Consider the following 21758-nt stretch of genomic DNA (forward strand, 5'->3'; position numbering starts at 1 on the left):
ATTAAAAAATACCCAAACAGACGGTATGGGTGCAAAGACAGACAACTAGACCAACAGGAAAAAAAAAGTGAGCACAGAAACAGACCCACGGGAGCTTGGTGTGTGATAGAAAAGACATGAAACTCAGTGGGGAATAGCGTGAATTATCCCACTGGCTACGGATACTTGAAAAGGTAAAATTACATCCCTATCTCACATCACACACGAATTAAATTACAATGGAATGACACTATCTAATTATGAAAGGCTAAACGTTAAAGCTTTTAGAAAAAAATATGTATGATAATATCTGCATGATATCAGTAGAAAAGATTTCTTGAACATGGTATGAAAAGCTATATTAGCTTCCTAGGGCTCCTGGACCAAAGTACCACAAAATGGGTGGCTTTCAACAACAGAAATTAATTTTCCTACAATTCTGGGGACCAGGAGTCAGAAATCAAGGTGTCAGCAGATTTCTGAAACTCTGGGTCTCAGACACTTCCTCTGAGGCTCTGGGTAGACTCTTCCTCGTCTCTCCCTAGCTTCTGGTAACAGCTGTCATCCTTGGTGCTCCTTAGCTTACAGCTGCATCGCTCCAATCTCTGTCTCTGTTGTCACATGGAATTCTCCCTGTGTGTCTCTGTCTCTTTTTCCAGATTTCCTTCTTTTAATAAGGACAGCAGTGGTATTGTGTTAAGGGCCCACCCCATTCCTCTATGACCTCATCGTAACTAATTATATCTGCAGCAACCCTATGTCCAATTAGGGTCACATTCTCAGGACCTGGGGAGTAAGATTTCAACATATTTTTGGGGGGGACACAATTCAACCCGTAACAAAAGCATTAACCATAAAGGAAAGGACTGATATATTTTATCACATTAAATAAAAAGTGAGCAATTTATTCTCTTCTTCTGTGAGATATGTCAGATAAAAGATATTATGAGGAAGAGATTAAAAGTCCTTATCCCCATTGTTAGTAGTCTTTGTGCTACAAAACAAAGGTGAGTACTAAATAAATGAAAACTACACATTTTAACAATGTCATATTTATTACGAAGTAACACATTTTAAAATTTTAATATAAAAATATAACGTAAAAATTAATTCTGCTATCCCTAAGTTGCATGTCACCAACCATTTCAGTCTTTTACTTTGCGTTCTAAATCTTGGTTGAAACAGTCTTCCCTATGTTGAGATTACTTTAGAAATTCTCCAGTTTTTTCAGTGTAAGGGGTAAGGCAGGGGACATTTCTCCTTTTTTCCATATGATTAGGTATTCATTCATTCATTCATTCATTTATTCACAAATACATTTTACGTGGATTCTATGTTCAGGTACTGTTCTTGGTGCTGGAGTACAGACGTAAACAGGACTAAATGTTCTCTGCTATCATCGCTCACATTCTCACAAGAGGAGACAGGCTTTCAAAAACACAATAACAAATGAGTAATTTGTTAGTATGTAAAGCTTGATTAGTGTTATGGAAAAAATAGAGTAAGGAGGGTCAGAAGTGCCAGGTGTCTGTAGTAGGTTGTAAATTTAAATTTGAATGAGCCTTTTTGAAAAAGCAATATTTGATCAGGAGGTATTTAAAAGAACATTTGAGCATACATCCAAAGAGTATAAATTATGCTGTGTTTAGTAACAATTAGAAGAGATTAGATAAATACTTCGACTAATTTTGTTTTTCCAACTGGTTAAAAAGTGAAATGAAATGTTTTGTGTCATGATTTTGGAAGATAAAAGTAATTGCTGTTCTTCTGGCTGGGGCAAATAAACGACTCACCTTTAAGCAGATGTATACTTGATATTGACACTTGGCAGTAGAGGAGTAGGGGTGGGGTGGAGGAGCGGGGATGGATCTTTAGCTATTTTCTGCAGATTTACCTGTATTTGTCATTTCCTTTTTCTCCACTTCTCCTCCTGTTCACATGAGATAAATGCTCTGATTTTTGTTTAGCTGCTCAGTCATTATAAAGTCTTTTATCAAAAATCTTCAGGGGGCTGGCCCGTGGCTGCGTGGTTCCACGTGCTCTGCTTCTGCAGCCCAGGGTTCTCGGGTTTGGATCCTGGGTGCAGATCTACTTCACTCATCAGCCACGCTGTGGAGGCATCCCGCATACAAAGTAGAGGAAGATTGGCAGAGATGTTAGCTCAGGACTAATCTTCCTCAAGCAAAAAAAAGAGGAAGACTGGCAACGGATGTTAACTTGGGAAAATTATCTTCAGTACTTTTGGCCAGCTTGACTTTTGGTGGCGAAAAGCACAAGCCATTGAGAAATTGTTGTTCACTGAACACAACTTTAATTTGTTTTTTAAACAAAATGATACTATTTCGAGTGGAATTTTGTTATTTCACCAAATCCAGGTATACGAGATGACTCCTGCAAGGTCGTGCACAACACAAACTCCCTTTGCACGTTCCTGATACTGACAGAGGATTGGCTCCCAAGACAGTGACGTTTTACCAGTGCCCTGTTTTTTTCCAGCTTTGAGAGTGTTCTTCCTTTATGGCAACCTGGAAGCTACGGATGTAATATACCACTTAAGAGATGGATGGTTATTCTTTCTTCCGGAATCTTCACAAGAGTGGATGATAAAGACAGAGGATGTTAATTCCTATACAGGTGCTCGGAAACAGAATCTTCTAGATTTCAGCTAGCAAACTGATATCAAGTAGAGCCCTGTAAGGTCTTTTGGCAATTTCACTTTCCTGGAATAAGTTGGTCACTTTTTAGCGATGTTACGAAAGCGTTATCGCAAAGTCTTTGGTTGAGGCTGCTTTGCTCGACACCTTACTCTGTCAGCTGTCGGGGTGTTTTCACAGTATAGCACCCTGAAAATTAAATGTCATTTTGAGGGCACTGTTTTTTCCTTACAGATTATTTAGCCGATTAAAAAGGCCCCGAAGAAACTGGCTTCTTGGTCCATGTCAATCAATTGCTCATTAGTTACAGAGACAAAAATTCTGTCATTTTCCTTAAGCTCAAATATTCCACCTTGATAGATGGAATAGAGTCCGTATTCTGAATCTTTAGACCAACAACTATTTCTAGCACTTTTCATCAGCAGTATAGGGTCAGGATAGTCTGTGCTTTTGTAAATATATTGTACCATTTGTTTATTTTTCCTTCTGTTCTCTTCTGTTGCAACTGTTCCCAAAATTTCCTCAGGTTCCTGAAATCGAAAGTATGTTTGGGAATAGATGTAATAAAACCCTGTTTGATGGATAACCAGCTCTCCATTCCTCAAGTGTAAATTATTCAAGAACGAATGTCCTTTTCTTGATGTCTCCCAGGCGTTTATTTTCTGGCCCAGTGCTTTTTCATTCTTGGAGCCTGGATGAAGTTTAGAGAGAAAGAAAGTTAAAAGAAGGGAGTTTATAGCAAAACAGACTTTCCTAGTAGCTGTGACTAGCCTATTTTTTCGTTGGGATTGTAAAGGATCTAAATTCTAGTCATACAGAAATCTGGAGGCTCTTATCTAATTGTGACTGTTGGGAATCCCTTACTTTTCTGTACCTCGTCTGCCTCTTATGCCACATCTCCCAAACTCAGCTGAGTGGTAGCACAAGGGATGGTTCACTCTACAGCAATCTTTCCCCTTGAGCAGAACTTCTGTCCTGAACCCCTGCCTCCATTCCTGTGCTGGTGAGCTCAAATGAACAAGATAGAAGGAAACCAAATGAAACATAGCTATTTCTTTAAACCTAGGGCTCAGAACTTCTCGCTATTCCTTTGGGTCTCTTTGGGTTCCTCCTTGGTCCTTCTCAGCAATCCAGAGCCAAGGCACCATCCAAGCAGAAAGCATCTCTAGTCCACAATAAGACAGGGCACAAAGTTTGGCAAAGAGACCCCAGATTTAAAGATCTTTAGATCCTCAGATCTTTAACTCCCAAAGACTTTGAATGAAAGGACCCTACCAAAATATGATATTCCTTCAAACTTTGGGCTCATCTCCACTACTGGTGCAAAATTTAGTTTTCAAGAGTTTAAAACAACTTCCTATTTGTTGATGAATAGTAAACAATAACATTGTAACAATGATCTCACTCATAGTCAGAACACGTCAATCATTTATGAAACTTGAGTTCAGGAATACCAGGAAGCCAACTGTCCAGAAAAAAACAAAAAAATCCCCAACAAACCTTTCCTCCATTAACTGAAGCCTGAAATTTCTTTAACTTGGGACACAACTTTTCATTATAATGAAAACAACCACTTATTGAGTTCTTACAATACACTGGCATTTTGCATGTTCTGATCTTCACTGTTTTATGAATTAAAGATTATCTTTCCTTTGTATACAAAGAAACTGAATCTTAGTTTGGTTAAATAATTTGCTCAAAACATTTATCTAGGTGAGGAGGGGCTGGGATTCCAACATAGGTGTTCAGACTGTAAGACCCATGCACTTAACTACAGCAGTATGTGGATACTTGGTCTCCAGGTAAAAATTAGGCTTGACATATTTGGCTAAACTATATGAAACTGACATTTCTGTAAGTGAAAAATGGTCAAATATTGGCAACTTCCTATGGTTCAACTTAATACTGTGCAAATGTCACTAGGAGTCACTTAGTGACTCATGGGAAAAGTAAATGACTAATTTAGAACCTTTGAAGAGGACGAAGATTTGATGAAAGTGAGAGAGAGAAATTACTTTAAAGAAGAAGAAAAGTAAAAATGGTGGCATGGAAACTCAAAGACCAAGCTCTCCCACTTCATAATTTTCCTGAGGCCAGTTATGCCAGGGCAGTAATTATGCTATTCGCCTTGTAATCTTGCTTCTGAAAAGAATAATCTGAGCCCTGATTACCACTGAGTGCTTTGTAGATAGCCGTATAAGCATTTCAGGCACAAGTTAAAAGGATAAACTCCTTGGAACAAATTCTTCCCTTGCCTTTATTCAAGCTATATAGTCATTGTTTTTCTTACGTGGAATTGAGACTGTGCTTCTTCTCCGACTGGTCCCAGTTATGTGAGCTGCTACTCTCTGAAGACCTCTTTCTCTTACTAAGGGAGGAATATTTTGTCGCTTTTCTAAAAGAGAAGTGACAAAGAATCATCAACATTTGTCAAACTACTTCTCAAATACATTGCTGTTCACGGCTGTTATCAATCGGGCATTGTAAGTAGACTGGGCTTCCAAAGTTGATTACATAGGCTTTCATAAAAACAGCCTACATTTTAGCATGATGATCAGTCTACTTCAGCTTATGCTTAATTTGAGAAGTGCTTTAGCCAGGAAGAATAAGCAGTAACTTGGACTATAATTTATAGCCATCTCAGAGGTGAGGTCCAACTAGAATACAACAAAGTGAAGATTTTAGCCCTTTTCCAAAAAAAATAAATAAATAAAATAACTGTGGACTTGTAATAACCCTGGTGAGTCATTTAAAGTGCAGAAACAACCATGTGTTGGCAAATTTCCACTTTGAGTTATAGATAGAATCAATCAGAGTGATACTAATTTTGTCATCTCAATTATTTTTCCTTTTTGTTGGCTACCGCTGATTCTAAAGAAGTAGCAGCAATAATGATTGTCCATTGATGCTACAAACCGGTGTCCAACAGTCATTCCCCTCACCTCCCAAGAGCAATATGAATTGATATACTGGTCACCATAATCAGTGTATGAGCATGTAAATCTCCGATTCACTACGTCAAAATAAACAAACAACATCTATTGACCACCATTTAAAGTACTTTCGGGAGCAACCTACAAAAATACAAATTCGACAAACTACTCTTTAAAATAATCAGCTCAAACTTCCCAAGTGTGCTTACATTGGTTGTTAAGATAAATTATATTTTTTCATCCAGCAAATATTGCCAGGGACAAGGCACTGCACTACACCCGACGGGGGATGCAAAGACCAATCACTGATTACACTGACTGAGCCCTGAGGGACTTACAGTCTTTTAGGGAAGATAGAATTAGAAAGTGAAAATTTACTTGTGAGAAATAGAAATAAAGAGGGATGGATGTTCAGAGGAGGGAAAGATTCCTATTTATTGGAGGGTTGAGGTCAGGGGAAGTTTGTGCTAAGGTCCTTTCATTCACTTACTCAAACAAACCATAGTGCCCATCACATCTATGCCAGGCACTAGGGTCTAGGGACAAGCAGAAAGAATTATAAACAAATGAATGCAAGAACATGTTTGAGGTGCAAGGCTAATTCTCTGAGCAGAGTGAGGACAGGCTGGCTTGGAGTCTAGATGTAGAACAGAGATCTAGACCAGAGACCCAGGGCAGGAGGCACAGGCATGGAACACAGGCATGGGAAGAGTTCGGTTTCAGACTTGAATGAGGAGCCAAACCATGGAGAATCTGAATATTAGGCTAAGAGGTTTGGATTTTATAGGACATGGAAAGACTCTTGAAAGTTTTGGTCAGGGAAGCGAAGAGATATGTGTTGTGCTTTAAGCTAACCTATCTAACAGCATGGTTTGATGGACAGAAGGTGAGAGGGCTGGAGACCGGCAAGTTACCACACTATCATAATTGATCAGCACCAAGAACAGGGGGCTTTAATCTAGGCTAGTAGGAGAGGGAACTGACAGGAGGTGATACAATTCCATTGCGGAGGAATGATGGGAAACGAGAGTTTCTTCCATCTCTCTGGTATTAGTTGTTACTTATTCAGGAAGGGTAGGCATTCATGCAATACTGAAGACCAAACATGGCATGGGCATGCATAATCAATTGCACATTACTCTCAGAATGCTCAGCTTTCAAGGTTGATGCGTCCATTTACCTTTAACCTCCATTGTTAAATAATTCATAATGCCTTGCCTGCCCCCAGAGCTTAACACTTTGTTTCTAAATATTCAGTGACTGAATCCAATTATAAATGACTTACATTTGAGGTCATTGTAAGGATACGGGAAAGCCTGGATTTAAAAGCAAATTCTAAAGACAGAAAATTTCCTCCTGGCTATGGCAAATACCTCCCAGAAAAGAAACTGCGAATATGTATATTTGGGTATCATGGATGCATCTTGGTATACTGAGAAGCATATGGTTTCTACACCTTGTTGAGATGAATAAAAAACAGTATTTTTCTTCCAACACTGAAAATAGTGCCGGCATCTGCTGTGGACTGTGGATCTGCTGTGCGTGATCGGAGGAGGGGGAGTGTTTGACATTCCGACTACTGCTTTTGTCTTTGGGGAAATAATCAGAAAGCAAGCTTAGACCTTGGGACCAGGTCTTGTCCATAATAATTAGTAAAGTCTATTTAATAAAGGAAAATGGGCGCTGTCAAGTGACGAGGAAGCTTCAATGCAATAAGCAAAAGTAGGAAGACATCACTAACAACACATGTATTAAAAGTTGTTTCTTCTCTGCCAGGCTGGTGTGCCCCAGGACTGTAAGACGCTGGTATATGTATTCAGGCCTGTATGGTCTTCAGTACAGGAAAATGGAGTTATGGTGAGCCGAATGTGAAGAACTAGCAAATCTAATTCAGTAGCTAGCAAATAAAATTCTGATTTTATTTAATTACACATTCATTCAAAAAATATGTGTAAAGGAACTTGTGTGTAGAGAGAGGGCGGTGGCACGACATTGTGAATGCACTAACTGCCACTGAATTATGTGCTATAAAATGGTTAATTGTATGTTATATAAATTTCATCTCAATCAAAATACATACACACACACACACACACATACATACATGCCAAAGGTGGTACAGGTAAGGGCTAGGGTCCAGGGGGGATAAAAGAGAATGTACTAGACTTGAGGCATAGAGTTAGATGCTAAATAGAGAGAGGTGAGAGAAACAGACTTGTTTTCTGCCTTTGTGGATCTTTTATCTAGTAGGGAATTATGCAGCACACAGATAAAAAATTATATAAAAATAAAAGGAAATAAACAAGATACGTGTGATAGAAATAACAGGGTGTAGGGAAACTTACTTAGAAATGTGGCCAGGGAAGTTCTCTCTAAAGAGATGGTGATTAGGTAATACAGATGGAGGATGAGAAGGAGCCAGTTGTGTGAAAAGCCAGGAATGGAAGAAGCCAGAAGGAGGACCAAAGAAGCCAGCCTGGGCAACAGCCCTGAAGGAGGATGTGGGTTAAGAGTAGGCTGCTGACCAAGAACAGGAAGATGGCCATTGGGTGGGGACCACAGGATGAGAATTGTGGGTGGGTAGGACTGTTGGGAAAGACACGGTGGAGCAAGAGGCTTTTGCATAAAGAAAGATACAGAGCCTTGTGATGGTGAGAAGCAGAGAAGATGGGTAACTTTGGGGCCCTTATTTATCTTACTTCCGACCATGTTCCAGAAAGGTTTTAGATGGCCTATTTACAACACATTAGAAGGTAAAAAAACAAATAATTGATGAAATTGAGGTGAAAGGAAAATCCACCTTGGAAAAACAAGATTTAGATGAAATAAAGTTCTGGTCATAGGTGGGCCACAGATTTGGTATTGAGCTTTCTAGCTCCAATACAAAGAGGAAGATAGAATCAAGCAGCTTGAGACACGGAGAAGCAGTCAGAGGCGGGATGTGTGGATGGAAGCAGAGTGAAAGAGGATGGAGAGTTGTTCACCCTGTCACGAAATTGATAGAAGAAAATTAAAATAACAACAAAAAAAAATACTACCTGAAGTTGTAGGAATGGATTCCTCATAGGTTCTCAAAATCATCTGCAAACAGTATTGAATAAAGCTTGTTAATTTCCCTAAAAATTTAAACTGACTATAGAATGTCTATGGATCTTCTTGCTGATGTGTACTAGGGAATTTCTGTGTAAGATATCAACCTAGGAAGCTTTAAGTTGTTCAGGCGTAGAGTTTATGTGGTAGGGTGGGTACTGGCATGAATACTGAGGCAGCAGTCTCTACATGGTGATGGAAGGGTGGTCCTCTGTCTGGGAAAGTTCTGTTTTTGGATGAAGTCTTTGAAAGGCCACAGCTGGAGTGGCACAAGAGAAAGGAGCCATCTGCCAAGTTAGGTCAGCCTAATGTTTCCCGGGCCTCTCTGTGGCTGATGGATGTGGCAGCCATGTCACTTCACTTTCTCTGTGTGGGGCGTGTGTGTCTGCATACATGTGTGTGTGTAAGTGCACTGTGTAATAGAGTCCAGGGGCTATAAATTATTGCACAGACCCAAGCCTTGAGGTATATGCACTCTTCCTCTCTCGTGATACCCACAGACATACACAGCTCATCAGGCTGGGACCTGGCAACACTGTGTCATTCTCTCACTTCTGAGAATGTGGCTGAGGCATTCTTGACATAAAGATATTTTAGCAAGTTTCCATATCTTTGCTAAACGTGTAGTATCACCTTCTTTGAACTAACCAGTAGGGAAAACCAGTATGAAGGAGCGAAAAAACAGCTTTTCTATTAAATGGGCAAACCCCGACTTGGTTCATATGAACTGTGGCTTCTACATTCCCCTCCATTCAGTTCTGTCACCCTCAGGGTTTTGCCCATCACTGCCTTCCTTTCCCGTCACTGATGTTAATTTTGTAACTGCCAGAAATTCCTCTCCTCTGTACTCTGACCCAAAACCAGCTCTCTGCTTCTCCCTCTGTCTTAAGCCCTGACCTCAGATAACAGGGGGACTGCCTGTAGTCTAGTGGGCACTGGTGTATGGGAAGAGGAAGCGAGAGGTGGCCTCAGCATTTTCTCTCTCTCTCTCTTTCTCTCATTCTGGGACAGAAAGGAAGGAAGGAAGAAGGAGGAGCAGCAGGAAAGGGAGGAGGGTAATTGCTGCAGGGTCGGGGCAGAGTAAATGAAGGATTACAGTATGGTCAGATGGCCTGGATTCAAATCTGTCAATTACCAGCTCTGGGAGACTTTGCTCAAGTTATGTAACTGATGTAAATCTTAATTTCTTCATCTATTTTTTTTAAAAAAAGAAGAACTTGAGGAGGAGTCCCTCCTCACAGAGCTGTTGTGAGGATTAAGTGAGATAATATATGTAGTGGGCATAGGATGTTTACGGGAAATAGTCTATTCAATTAATGGTGCCTGAATGGGGAATTCTTTCCCCCTTACACTCTCACCCCCACCCTTTGTCTCCTCTCCCAGTTTTTCTCTCTTCTAGCTAGCAGCAGGATGTAAGAATGGGAGGGATAGGGAGAATGGCAGGAAAGAGATAAGTCAATCTGTTGCAACTACTTCTTTCAACTCCTGCCTCCAGCCCAGCCTCCAGTCCCCCTCCGACCCCCCCACCTGCGCCACCAGTCTCCAGATTTCTGGCCTGTTTCTGAGTTTCTCTCCCCTACCACCTGCGAGTTTGCCACCTCTCTAACCGCAGGGACTACAGAGTCTCATTCCTCAGGTTCCTCAGGACCCTTCCCCAACCCAGGGCCTTTCCTGGTCCTTGTGACTCGGGGCAAGGGAGTCACGGGTGCTTCAGCGCAGCTTGTGTGCAGTGGGCACCCTGCCCAGGGCAGGCCGGCAGGGTCACCATGGAGCGGATGGTTTCCAGGGCTCCCAGGTGGACGTCTGACTTCATTTCTCATAGAAATAGCATCAGAGGTGATGTCTGGGCTCTACTGTGAGGACTGCTTAGGGCTATAAGTCAGAGTCCTAACCACCAGCATAATTCTGTTTTTATGGAAATAGACTGACCACAAACAATGGACTTACATCTTCCTCATACTCCGGGAATGTCCGTAGTATTTGTAAAAGAATAACAGTGCTTCATAGTTTATAGACTATTTTCACATCTGTGTTCTCATCTGACCTTTCCAGGTAGGCAGATGGTAAACATTATTAAACCCCATCTTACAAAGAAGGAAGTAGCCCAGAGAAAAAACTTGAGTTGATATGTCACATTGCTGAAAGTAAAATTATGTAACCACATTTAGTGAAATAAACTTAGCTAACATAATGTTTCTGCTAGAGATCCTGTGTAAGCAAATTCCATACACTGATAAAACTATTTTGTAATTTGTCATTTACTAACTGTAAATTGAGATGTCTTCACTTTCAGTAACTCAAAATATCTTTCTTCCCTCTTCTTTTCCTCTTTATCTCTATATAGATACAAAAATAAATATATATTTAATTCCAGAGATCAACAATGTAGGAAGAATATAAAACACCGTTATTTGGCCTCTTTTGTCTTATAAATTAAAAAAAATCACACACATCCTTCACTGTCGACCTTGAACACATTGCCCTGTCTGTGCCTCAGTTTCCACAGCATGAGACAAAAAGGTCAGACTAGGTGGGGATGCTGTCTGGAGTAGACCAGTAGCCAGCCAGGACCCGCTGTTTGGTGCTGTTCCACATTTTCCTAGTTCTATGAATTTGGGGAAAATCACTTAAATACTCTAGGCCTTAGTTTCTTCCTATGTAAAATGATGAGTGCAGCCTTGACGATCTTAAATATTCCTTCTGCTCAACCTTCTGTGCCCACTGGTGAAGTCACCAGGTAGTTCACCTACCTTTCTAACAAACTGACGCAGCTGCCACTTGACTTGCCAGCAGGGGCTGTTCATACTCTCTTCGTCATTTGGGTCCCAATCGCTGTCATCTTCCTTTAAGAAACAGGCAATGCCACTTTTGGAGTATTTGATCTGCATCTGGGTTGAGATGGAATATAGTACAATATTATGCACACGTGCTTTTTATTTTTGTTCATTTAGAAGTTAAAACAACAGAAGTCTTGGTACCTTGAATAAGCTTATAGCTTGAAATGAAAGTTCACGCGCTGTCCTTTGTCCTTTGAATAAAAGTAAGCAGTTGGGTATGGTAGGATACCATACTACAAAGGATAAGGTGTGGGCTAGCCATCCTGCGGCAAAATGCCCCTCACTGCCCCTTGCCATTAAACAGCTGTGTGTCCCTCAACAAATTGCTTCTTCTCTTCTGCATCTGTTCTTCATTTGAGTTTTGACCTGGTTTACTGTGGTGATCTTGGAGGTTCCTTTGAGCTCTAATATGATGTGGATCTCATTCTAAAGCTGGAAACCCACCTAGGTACAAAGTAAGCAGTGGAGCTCATTTAAATTCCAGGATTCTAAATAAAAAATTAGTCAAACGCTTTGGGGTGCAGAATATGTTCTGTTTCTTGAGCTGAGCTTTGGCTGTCTGAGTAGATTCTAGCTATTGTCGTGAATCCTACTTCTCTGGATGGCAGAACCTGGACCACGTTGCCACTAGACATCTGAACATTGTCTCATTAAATGTCCACACCAGCTAGGGACTTACCTGCAGAGACTCGAAACACCATTTGAAGGTTTGCTTCCTCCTTCTGATCGAGAGTAAACATTTACAAGGGCCAGATCATTGTCCACAAAGTCCTTGCTTGATGTTCAGCACACATGTGCCTACACACACACACACACACACACACGCACACGTATGCATGCGTGCACACAAACATGCATGTATACATACACCCCAAACCATCCAGAAGACTTCAGGCTAATAACTGGTTAATCTTGCAAAGGAAAGCAGTAGGTCCACTTAAGGTCAGGAATTTTCTTTTCTTGTTTTTGTTTTCGACAGCTGAGATTGAGGAGATGTTATTTCCTTGTACAAATCTGCTGAATTGCCTTTCTCTGGGGAAATAAAATATTCCTAATTATAACTTTCATTGCTACTCAACTAATTTTCTTCAACATTTTATTTGAAGCAGGAAAAACGGCCATTTTTATCTGTTCCTTGGACTTAGGGGACTCCAAAGCTTGAAGGAAGGAGCAGACTTAGCGGTGACCTCCTCCTTTCTGTAGAAACACAATCTCGCTCTGAATCAAAATGACTTCACCGTTCAGGAGAGGTCCCAGCTGGAGGTACAAGGTTCTGTACTCAGCAAGGTACCCTCCGGACATTTGATCACAATCTCTCAAGTGCAGAAGAACAAACCTGAGTTAATTACTTCCTTCCACACATTCTGCCATAGAATACTCATTTACTTTTAAATAAATGTTTGTTTTCTTCCTTTTTTTAATTGTAAGGTAAAACATTCTCCTAGCAGATGTAGTGAGGGTGACAGCTGGGACCACCTGAGTTGAGATACGACTGGCAGTGGAATTGGACAGCATTTCTTTGCCCCTACCCACCCCATCCTCTTCTACTGTAGACATCTCTTTGCAACGCCAATTTACGTGGGAGCTCAAAAGACTTCTTGAGGAAGGAACTCAATCAAACATGGTTTAGAAATATGAGAACATGTTTCACAGAGGGTGAGGGGTAAGATCAGAGAGGAAGAGCTGGCTTCAGCCCCAAGGCCTGGGGTGGTTCCAGGAAGAGCAAGTTAGACTGGGCTCTGTCCCAGCCCAGTCAGGATGGGCGTGCCTGGCCAGGCGTTGGTTTGATGAAACTGGATAAACAGGCTTAGAAACTTCTGTAACTTTTTGGAACAAAAAGATGTGCATGAGATAGAAGGGAGGGAACAATTTGCCTTCTCCCTTCACAGCAGTTGTAAACGGTCTCAACATGAGCATGGGAGGCTAGGTTGAGGGGCAGGAGAAGGCCAGATTGAGAGCTGCCTGCGATTAGGCAGTAATGGTAGCCAGCCGGCCCCTGTGGACTGAAGGGGAGTTTGAGGAGAGAGGAAGTGGAGCAGGGGCCAGGCCAGGTCAGTACCAACTGCTGGCTAGTGCCTCTGGATGCTCTCTGGGGACTTCCCAGAAACACTTTCAGGAGGTGGGAGAGAGAATCTTGAAAATTGAGTAGGGTCCTAGGTATACATGGGAGGGAGGTTGACAAGCTAATGTAATTCCATTGTTACTCCAAATTTAATGAAGCCTAGAAACACTGAGAATACACAGGTAACCTGGAAAATATAGAAAAGTAAAGAACAATTTTCTATAAGTAAAACAAACAAAAAACCCACTAAAATTACCCTAATCCTGCCTCATATTTAATCTTTGGATGATCTCTCTTGTTTACCGGATTGAGATCTGATTGGGTGTGGGCAATTTTGTGTATGGTTGTTTTCTCTTAAGACTACATAAAAATGTCATGTTCTTTAAATTTGTATGAAAATCATATAGGATAGCATAGATATTTTTATGACATTTGCTATAGAAATTTTATGCAATATAGAGAAATAAAAAGAAAAAAAGGCATCCATAATCCTACTATCTAGAGATCACGATTGTCAACATTTGGGGGTTTTTCCTTCTAGACATTTTTATGCATAAATATTGATTTCTGAACAATAGAAACCCAGAGAGAAAGCCCCAACCATCCCTCATCCCCGCGTGTTTCTTGCATTATCATATTTGATAGTTTCTTCTATAGATCTTGACCGATGTTAGTGACTCACGCGGGCGACGGGGGTGCTGTGGTTATTTCAAGAATAATTAATGATGATTAATTCTCATGTATTTCTCTCGTTCTTTCCTTCTCACATATCTTCCACCTCAAAGCATGAATTTTTTACAGCACATCTCAGGCTGGGGTTTTCTCTAGCTAACCACATCTGGGGACAGGGGGATGGGAGTGCCATTTTTGTTTATATGCCTCTAGAAGGAGAGACAGCTCTTGCAACAGATGCCTGCTCTTCTGCTCTAGAAGCTCTTGGTTCTGAGAAGTGGATTTCTACTGCAACTGCGTTGCTGCCATTGCAAACATGTAGTTGTCTAGGCCAGGGCCAACCAGTCCTTGGCAGAGCTCGAGGTCAGCAGGGTGGACTCTTTTGCTGGCTGGCTCAGAGTCTTCAAGGTGGCAGCCCTGACCTTCTCTGCTGCCCAGACATTAATCTCTGACAATCACCTTCTGCAAACCACAAATTGCATAAAGGATCATTTATAGAGATTGCTGAGTAAGGGTCCCCTTCTCCTTTCTCTTTCCCATGTATTATGCCAGAGTGATAGGCAGTCCCCTTGTCAAAAAACTTTCTCAGAGAGACTGAGCCCATATTTATTGTTCATGCTTGCTGGTTTACAGGCTTATTTGTGAAGGTCCAACCCAACGATACTCAGCCATCCTTAACCCATACTCCCTATAATTCTTGCTCACTGTATCTTCTTCAAATTTTCACTAGCCAAAGTGGAACCTGTATTCTGTTTTAGAAAATTAATATTTATGTTGAATATGCTTCTCCAAACTCTACAGACACCCAAGGAGATTCAGATTCATCTTCCCTTGCAAAAATCCCTGATGGAAAAAACTTCAAAAGACATCTCAATCTTAATTAAGTTTACAAATGGCTACAATTTATTGAGCATCTATTTAATGCCTGGGTTCAAAATTGGGCTTTACCTTTTACTAGTTTTGTAATCTTGGACAAATTAATTAACTTCCTGAGCCTTAGTTTATCTATCAAATGGGATAATTATATTTACTTTATAGAATTGCTATGAGAATGAGGAGTAAATAGGGCAATAGTTTGCGAAGTGTCTGAAACACAGTATTTGCTCAATGTCTGTTAATTCTCCTCCCTTTCTGGCACTCTCAAAGAATTCTTCTGCATGGCTATACAGATATGTATACACATGTAACTACGCAATCAAGAAAAATGTGTGCAAGTAGAGAGATGTCAAGCTTTATTTGATATTTCCATTTTACAGTAGAATTCAAAAAAATTTGATCATATACACAGACAACTGCATGAGTCAGCTCAGTAAAGAGCCAGTTAAATCAGTTAAAATTAGGCCAACTTGTAATATGAGCAAATTGAGGGAACAGCTTGTGTATAGAAAGACAGACTCACTCTGTTTATGCTGCAAAGTTAACAAAGGTTAGGACATGCTGGCTCCAAACTGGTAAACACAGCAGCATCCCAGCCTTTCACACACTTAGAACTAAAGGCTTGATTACAGTCACATTGACCTTTTTTCTTACAAACATACAGACTCTTCTAAATGTGTCCTACGACAGAGCTGACTTTACTGGTCATCTCATGGTAGCCATCATTTTCATAATTTCATAACTACCTGCAAATCAAACAAGAATCTTCATCCATTTCCAAAGGAAAAATTTCCAACCCGTTGAGATAAACAGACTTATACTCCACAGGGTATACAACTCTATTTCCTTAACAGATAAACACTCTGTGGTTTTTGCGCAATTTCTCTTTTCCTGAGACCCTGAGTAAGCTGCATTTCCTAGCCAGCTGACAGATTCGATGTTGCCTTATCCTAGTGGAGCAGGATGCAGTGTGTTTCACAAGATGAAATATGTTAACCCTTGGACAGCCTTCTGTGGAAGGAAGAGCGTTACCTCCGTGCCTGAGGCCCTAGGTTCAGCTCTGCTCCTAAGGCCAAGTCTCATCCAAGTCTGAGCTTGGAGAAGCAGTGCTCTGGGGTCTCTAGTCTCCTCATCTCTACAAGGAGGGGTGTCCAAAGTTCCTTCCAGCTCACAGTTCTCTACTGTATAATATAGACTATAGTATATTAATTACTATATATACAAAGAAATACACAAAGAAGCCACAAGCTGAGTTGGTTTATTTTCAGCAATTTTGCTTTCATAGTTCCAAAAGTTTTATATAGTTGAAAAATACACAAACTAGAACGGCATTAAGTTTTTTTTTCCCTGCTCAAATGAACTTGGATTCGTACCTGGACCACACACAGGTATAGAATGGTAGTTTTATTTTCAATTATTCTGTCATGAACAGTAAAATGCTGAGTCCATCTGGTAACTTCTCTATTACAGACTTTCCCCACGACGTGCCTGGGGCCAAGGAACAGGCAGAGTCCTGACCCTTTATATTCTCACTATTGCTGACACAGAAATGCCACGGATCCAAACCTAAAACGTATTTCAAAGATCTGGTTTACCCCCACCCTATGTCCCAGAGGAAAAAGGAAAGTCTCCAAGACTTGGTTCTGATTTTTCTACCTGCTAATTTTGGAAGTCTGACTTGTCTGTGTGAAGGCTTTCCTCTGAGTAATGTAAGAGCTTTAAGACAAAGAGATGAGAGGAAGAGTCTGGCACTGGTTAAACCCCTGAGGTCAAAGGAGAAGCAAACAGTCAGAAAGAACATTTCTGTCTGTGCAAGACTCAAGTCTGGTTTCCTCCAACGATTGACAAATCCACTGGGATTAGCTACAACCGGAGCACAAAACAACAGTGTTGTTGTTAGTGATTTAGAGCCTGGTATTTGGGGAGCCCTGACTCTACCTGCTCCCTGTGTACTAACAAGACCACCACATCTGTGAAGGCTGGTTATTCACGCAACTAGTATTTCATGAACACCTACCACGAGGGAGCTACGTGCTATCCTCCGAGGTGAAATGGTGAGCAAAAGCAGACACAGTCCCACCCTGCTGCAGCTCCCCCAAGAATTAGAGTCAAGAACTAGAAAGCATTGAGCAGAAAGCACGCCGTGAATGGCAGCAATCGCTGATATCATAAAATACATATGCTGCTGAAGACAAAAGCTTCCTTGGAGTTCTGCTGCCTGCCATTGCTAGCAACTGGTGGAGCCAGATCTGTGACTATACTTTGTTCACATAATCCTTTCAGCTTACACTTTTGCAAAGTCCTCAGTAATTTTATGCCTTAGCAATAAGGGTCCACGAGCAGAAAAAGGGAGCATTCTGTTCTCCTATAAGGTGTTCCCAGAGGAGCAGACAGAGAGGCAGTTACCCGGGGGGTGCTGAGGGCCTCTGTGAGGGGCCACGGGCATTGTACTGACCTGCTTCAGCTCGTTGGTGAAGTACAAATAAGTCACAGCCACACAGAGGGCCTGCAGGAGCACTGTGAAGATCAGGATCAGCACGCAGGTCTGCCCGGGGCTGGGACCCCCTGATGCCTGCATCATGGCCATGCTCGTGTCAGACACTCACTGTGGCAGAGTCAGCCCGGCAGCAGGTTATTGTAGAGGAACCAAGGACGGATCGGGGTGGAGCCCTTCTTAAGTTTCGTTTCCAAAAAAAAAAAAAAAAGCTCAAAATGAAACTGAAACAACCTGCTGGGGAAGCCAGAGAAGCACCAGCAGTGTTCCTAGAAGCTCTCTCTGTTCCCAGCAGCACCAGACACCGAGGAGGTGAACTTGCCCAGAGAAGTTCTTCAGCACTGAAAGGGCTATGTGAGGCTTAAGTCAAACAGCTCCTTCCCCAATGCTCAGGGCTTTTTGGGTCCTGAGGAGGTGCCTTTGCCCATCAACTGTGCCAATTCCTAGGCTCCCATGTCACAGGTGATATGGAGGAGGAAGAGCAAATGACATGAGGAAGACAGAAACCTCTCTGCCCCAACATAATGTGGGTGAAATAGGTAAGAGCCCAGTGCATTTATCTGGGAGTCAATACATGTGCGTTTTACTCATTCTCCTGCCATTTTCTCGCTGTACACCTTGACCAAGTCACTCACAATTTGGTGCTTTAGTTTCCTCATCAATCAAGCAATAGGATTTACTCAGGGGTCTTTAAGATCCCTAACAGCTTGCTCATTTTATGATTCTATCATTGCCTGATCCTGCAGAGATAATAGAATTTCATTTGTTTACCTCGGGGCGGTGAGTCCAAGACCTCTTCTGACAAGACTTCAATAGCTATAAAACAGAACCCATTGTACCATCACCAGCTGTTAGCTGACATGGTGGTTTGGGGGGAATTGCAGCGCGGTGTGGGTTGACATAGCAGATTTTGTTATTGTTCCCAACTCTATCCCTGTCTCTATTTCTGCCCTTTACCGCGTACTTTACAGTTCATCTCACCAGAGAATATATTTCCCTGCTTCATTGATGCTGGGCTTGGTTGTGGGACTTGGCCTTTGGGATATTTGCAGGCCTAACATGAGAAGGCTTGAATTATAATTGCACAATTGGTCTTGCCCTTTGACGTCTGTCATTTCCACGAGAAGACAGACCCAGGTGGTCTAAGGAGGATGAGAGATGCATGGAGCTGAGCTAGACCCAGTGTAAATTTTGGAGCCAAGGTCAGCTGAACGCAGCCTAGCTCAGCTGATTCCCAGGCAACTTGAAGATAAGAGAGCAAGAATAAATCATTGTTATTTGAATCCACCGAGTCAGTGGCTGCGGAGCATTATTGCAGCAGTAGGTCACTGAGAGCGCCTAGGACTAGGGAACATTTAGAACACTTTTGCTGCAATTAACAAAGAAGGCTTCTTAAGAAAGTTTCAACAAAATTTCAATTGGGACTTTAGTGTCAAGCAACGGAAGACAATTCAGACAAATTGAAACAGAAAAAGCAATTTATTAAAAGGATATTGGGTAGTTAGAATCTTGGTGGAGGTTGCTGGAAACGGATTTGAAGCTGTCAATCTGGGGGCATCCCCGAAATCTACCCATACAGTCATCTGGTAGCAATATAACCACTGCCGCCACAGGACATATACACCGCAGCTGCCACCTGCCCTAGAGAGCCGGTGCTATTCCTAGAACCAGTGATACTGCTGTTCTGGAAATTGAGCACAGTGGTCACTGGGCAAAACTCACAGAACAGAAATGCTCAGCCTCTGCTTCTGCTTCATGAAACTTCATGATTTATCTTTATTTATTTATTCATTTATTTATTTTTTGAGAAAGATTAGCCCTGAGCTAACATCCACGGCCAATCCTCCTCTTTTTGCTGAGGAAGATTGACCCTGGGCTAACATCTGTGCCCATCTTCCTCTATTTTTATATGTGAGGTGCCTGCCACAGCATGGCTTGCTGAGCAGTGCGTAGGTCCGTGCCCGGGATCCCAACCGGCGAACCCCAGGCCACCAAAGTAGAGCACGTGAGCTTAATCAGTAGGCCACTGCGCCAGACCCGTGAAACGTCATGATTTATCTTTAGCTTCTGATTCACATGTGTATTTATGCATCTGTTTGATGGAGTCTAGATCATGTTGCACCATAACTTCAAGGAAGAAAGACAAGGTCAGTATCTGACATTTTCAGCTTCTCTGGTGGGAAGTGGTCTGTTCATAAGAGAGGAACTCCTAACATAGGAAAGAGGTTGCATGCTGGCCAGCCAAAGTGAAAAATAAATGCCCACTGCAAACAACCAGGGACGTTATCAGCTCACATATATCAGTATGTCTAGACATAGGGCAGGCTTCCTTAGTGCTTGGCCCTACAGTGTCTTCCAGACTCAGGTTCTTTTCTTCTCACAATCCTCCACAGGTTGACTTCATCCTAAGGCTGCTCCCCATGTTTATATGGTCTCAATGTTTGTGTCTCCCTACCCCAAAATTCTATGTTGAAATCCTAACCCCCAAAGATGATGGTGTTAGGAGGTGGGGTCCTCAGGAGGTGACTAGGTTATGAGAGTGGAATCCTGATAAATGGGATTAGTGCTCTTATGAAAGAGATCCCACAGAACGCCCTAGCCCCTCCACCATGTGACGGCAAAACGAGAAGGTGCCAGCTATGAACCAGGAAGAAGGCCATTGCCAAAATGGGACCATGCTGGTGACTTGACCTTGAACTCTCCAGGCTCCAGTACCATAAGCAATAAATTTCTGTTGTTGTTGGGCTACCCAGTGTGTCGTATTTTGTTGTAGCCGCCCAAATAGACTAAGACAATTATGAAACAGACACCAGCAGAAAATGGGGCTATCTATCTGCTTTCTTGTTCGTATCTGAAAATGAGAAAGATACGCTTCCCCAGCACACTCGCAATCCTCCTTCATCTCTTCTTTTAAAATTTTAATAAAATTAACACGTAACAAAATGTGCAGATTTTCAGCAAAAGAGTTGCATTAGGATTCTCTAGAGAAACAGAACCAATAAGCTGTGTATATACAAGTAGATTTATTTTAAGAAATTGGATCATGTGATTATGGAGGCTGGCAAGTCCCAAATCTGCAGGGTGGGCTGGCAGGCTGGAGACCCAGGGAAGAGCTGATGTTGCAGTTCAAGTTCAAAGGCCGTCTGCTGGCAGAATTCCTTCTTTCTCAGGAGGTCAGTCTTTGTTCTATTGAGGACTTCAACTGGTTGGATGTGGCCCATCCACATTATGGAGGGCAATCGGCTTTAATCGCAGTCTACTGATTTAAATGTCACTTTCACCCAAAAAGCACCCTCACAGAAACATCCAGAACAATATTTGACCAAATATCTGGGCACCATGATCCAGCCAAGTTGACACACAAAGATCAATGAGTTTGGCATATAAAATTGTGTAACCATCACTCTAATCAAGATATATACCATTGTGATAACCCCAGAAAGTTGTACTGAGTTCTTTTCCAGTCATTCCTCACTCTAACTCCACGGCAACCATTTCTTTCTCTTTATTTCGCTTTCAAAAAGATCTTTATTTTGGTATGATTGACATGCAATAAACTGCACATATTTAAGCTATACAATTTGATGAGTTTTGGCATATACATTCACCAGTGAAATTATCAACACAATCAAGATAAGGAACATGGCCATCACCCCCAAGATTTCCTTGTGCCCCTTTTTATCCCTTACCCCTCTTCCTCCTTGTATTTTTGTGTTATTATTTTATTGAGGTCATATTGGCTTACAACATTGTGTAAATTTCAGGTGTACATCATTATATTTCAGTTTCCGTACAGACTGCATCATGCTCACCGCGAACAGCCCAGTTTTTATCCCACACCATACATATGTGCCCTTTTATCCCTTTTGCTTTCCCCCTCCCCTCTCCCCTAGTAACCACTAATCTATTCTCCTTATCTATGTGCAACCATTTCTGATATCTGTCACCGCGAATTAATTTCTGGTTTAGAACTATATATAAATTGAATCATACAATATGTATTCTTTTTGTATCTGGCTTGTTTTAGTCAACAGAATGTGTGAGTATTGTGTGTGTGCATGTGTTTGTGTGGTGTAGCTGAAATAAACACAGATCCAGATGTTCCGTGAGATAAGTTTTAAATACTTGTATAACTTGTGTAACTGCTACTCAAAACAAGAT

The 21758-nt window shown here is 41.6% G+C and overlaps 1 protein-coding gene across 2 annotated transcripts; it reads right to left on the reverse strand.

Moving 5' to 3' along the window:
• Positions 1-1015: 1015 nt before the first annotated feature.
• On the reverse strand, positions 1016-17969 carry TNFSF10 (TNF superfamily member 10). 2 transcript variants are annotated; one of them, XM_008512872.2, is made up of 5 exons: positions 17559-17969; positions 11407-11544; positions 8605-8647; positions 4924-5028; positions 1016-3324 (listed from the first exon to the last, which is right to left on the reverse strand). In XM_008512872.2, exons 1-5 carry the CDS (start codon positions 17688-17690, stop codon positions 2873-2875), a joined length of 870 nt encoding a protein of 289 aa, XP_008511094.1. In that variant the 5' UTR covers positions 17691-17969; the 3' UTR covers positions 1016-2872. The 2 variants fall into 2 exon arrangements, with proteins under 2 accessions (XP_008511094.1, XP_070439240.1); XM_070583139.1 differs by lacking the exon at positions 17559-17969 and adding an exon at positions 11635-11921.
• Positions 17970-21758: the final 3789 nt, after the last annotated feature.

The sequence above is a fragment of the Equus przewalskii genome, chromosome 18, assembly GCF_037783145.1.
Source record: "Equus przewalskii isolate Varuska chromosome 18, EquPr2, whole genome shotgun sequence".
Lineage (NCBI taxonomy): Eukaryota > Metazoa > Chordata > Mammalia > Perissodactyla > Equidae > Equus > Equus przewalskii.

Excerpts from the sequence above, each read along its gene's own strand:
- TNFSF10 (XM_070583139.1), bottom strand. The coding sequence starts at position 11,790 with ATGGCAAGGGGCAGTGAGGGGCATTTTGCCGCAGGATGGCTAGCCCAC. Across the intron at positions 8,648-11,406 it reads TGCGTCAGTTTGTTAGAAAG|ATGATTTTGAGAACCTATGA; the intron begins GTAGGTGAACTA and ends TACTGTTTGCAG. Across the intron at positions 3,325-4,923 it reads AAGCACAGTCTCAATTCCAC|GCTCCAAGAATGAAAAAGCA; the intron begins GTAAGAAAAACA and ends AACTTCATCCAG.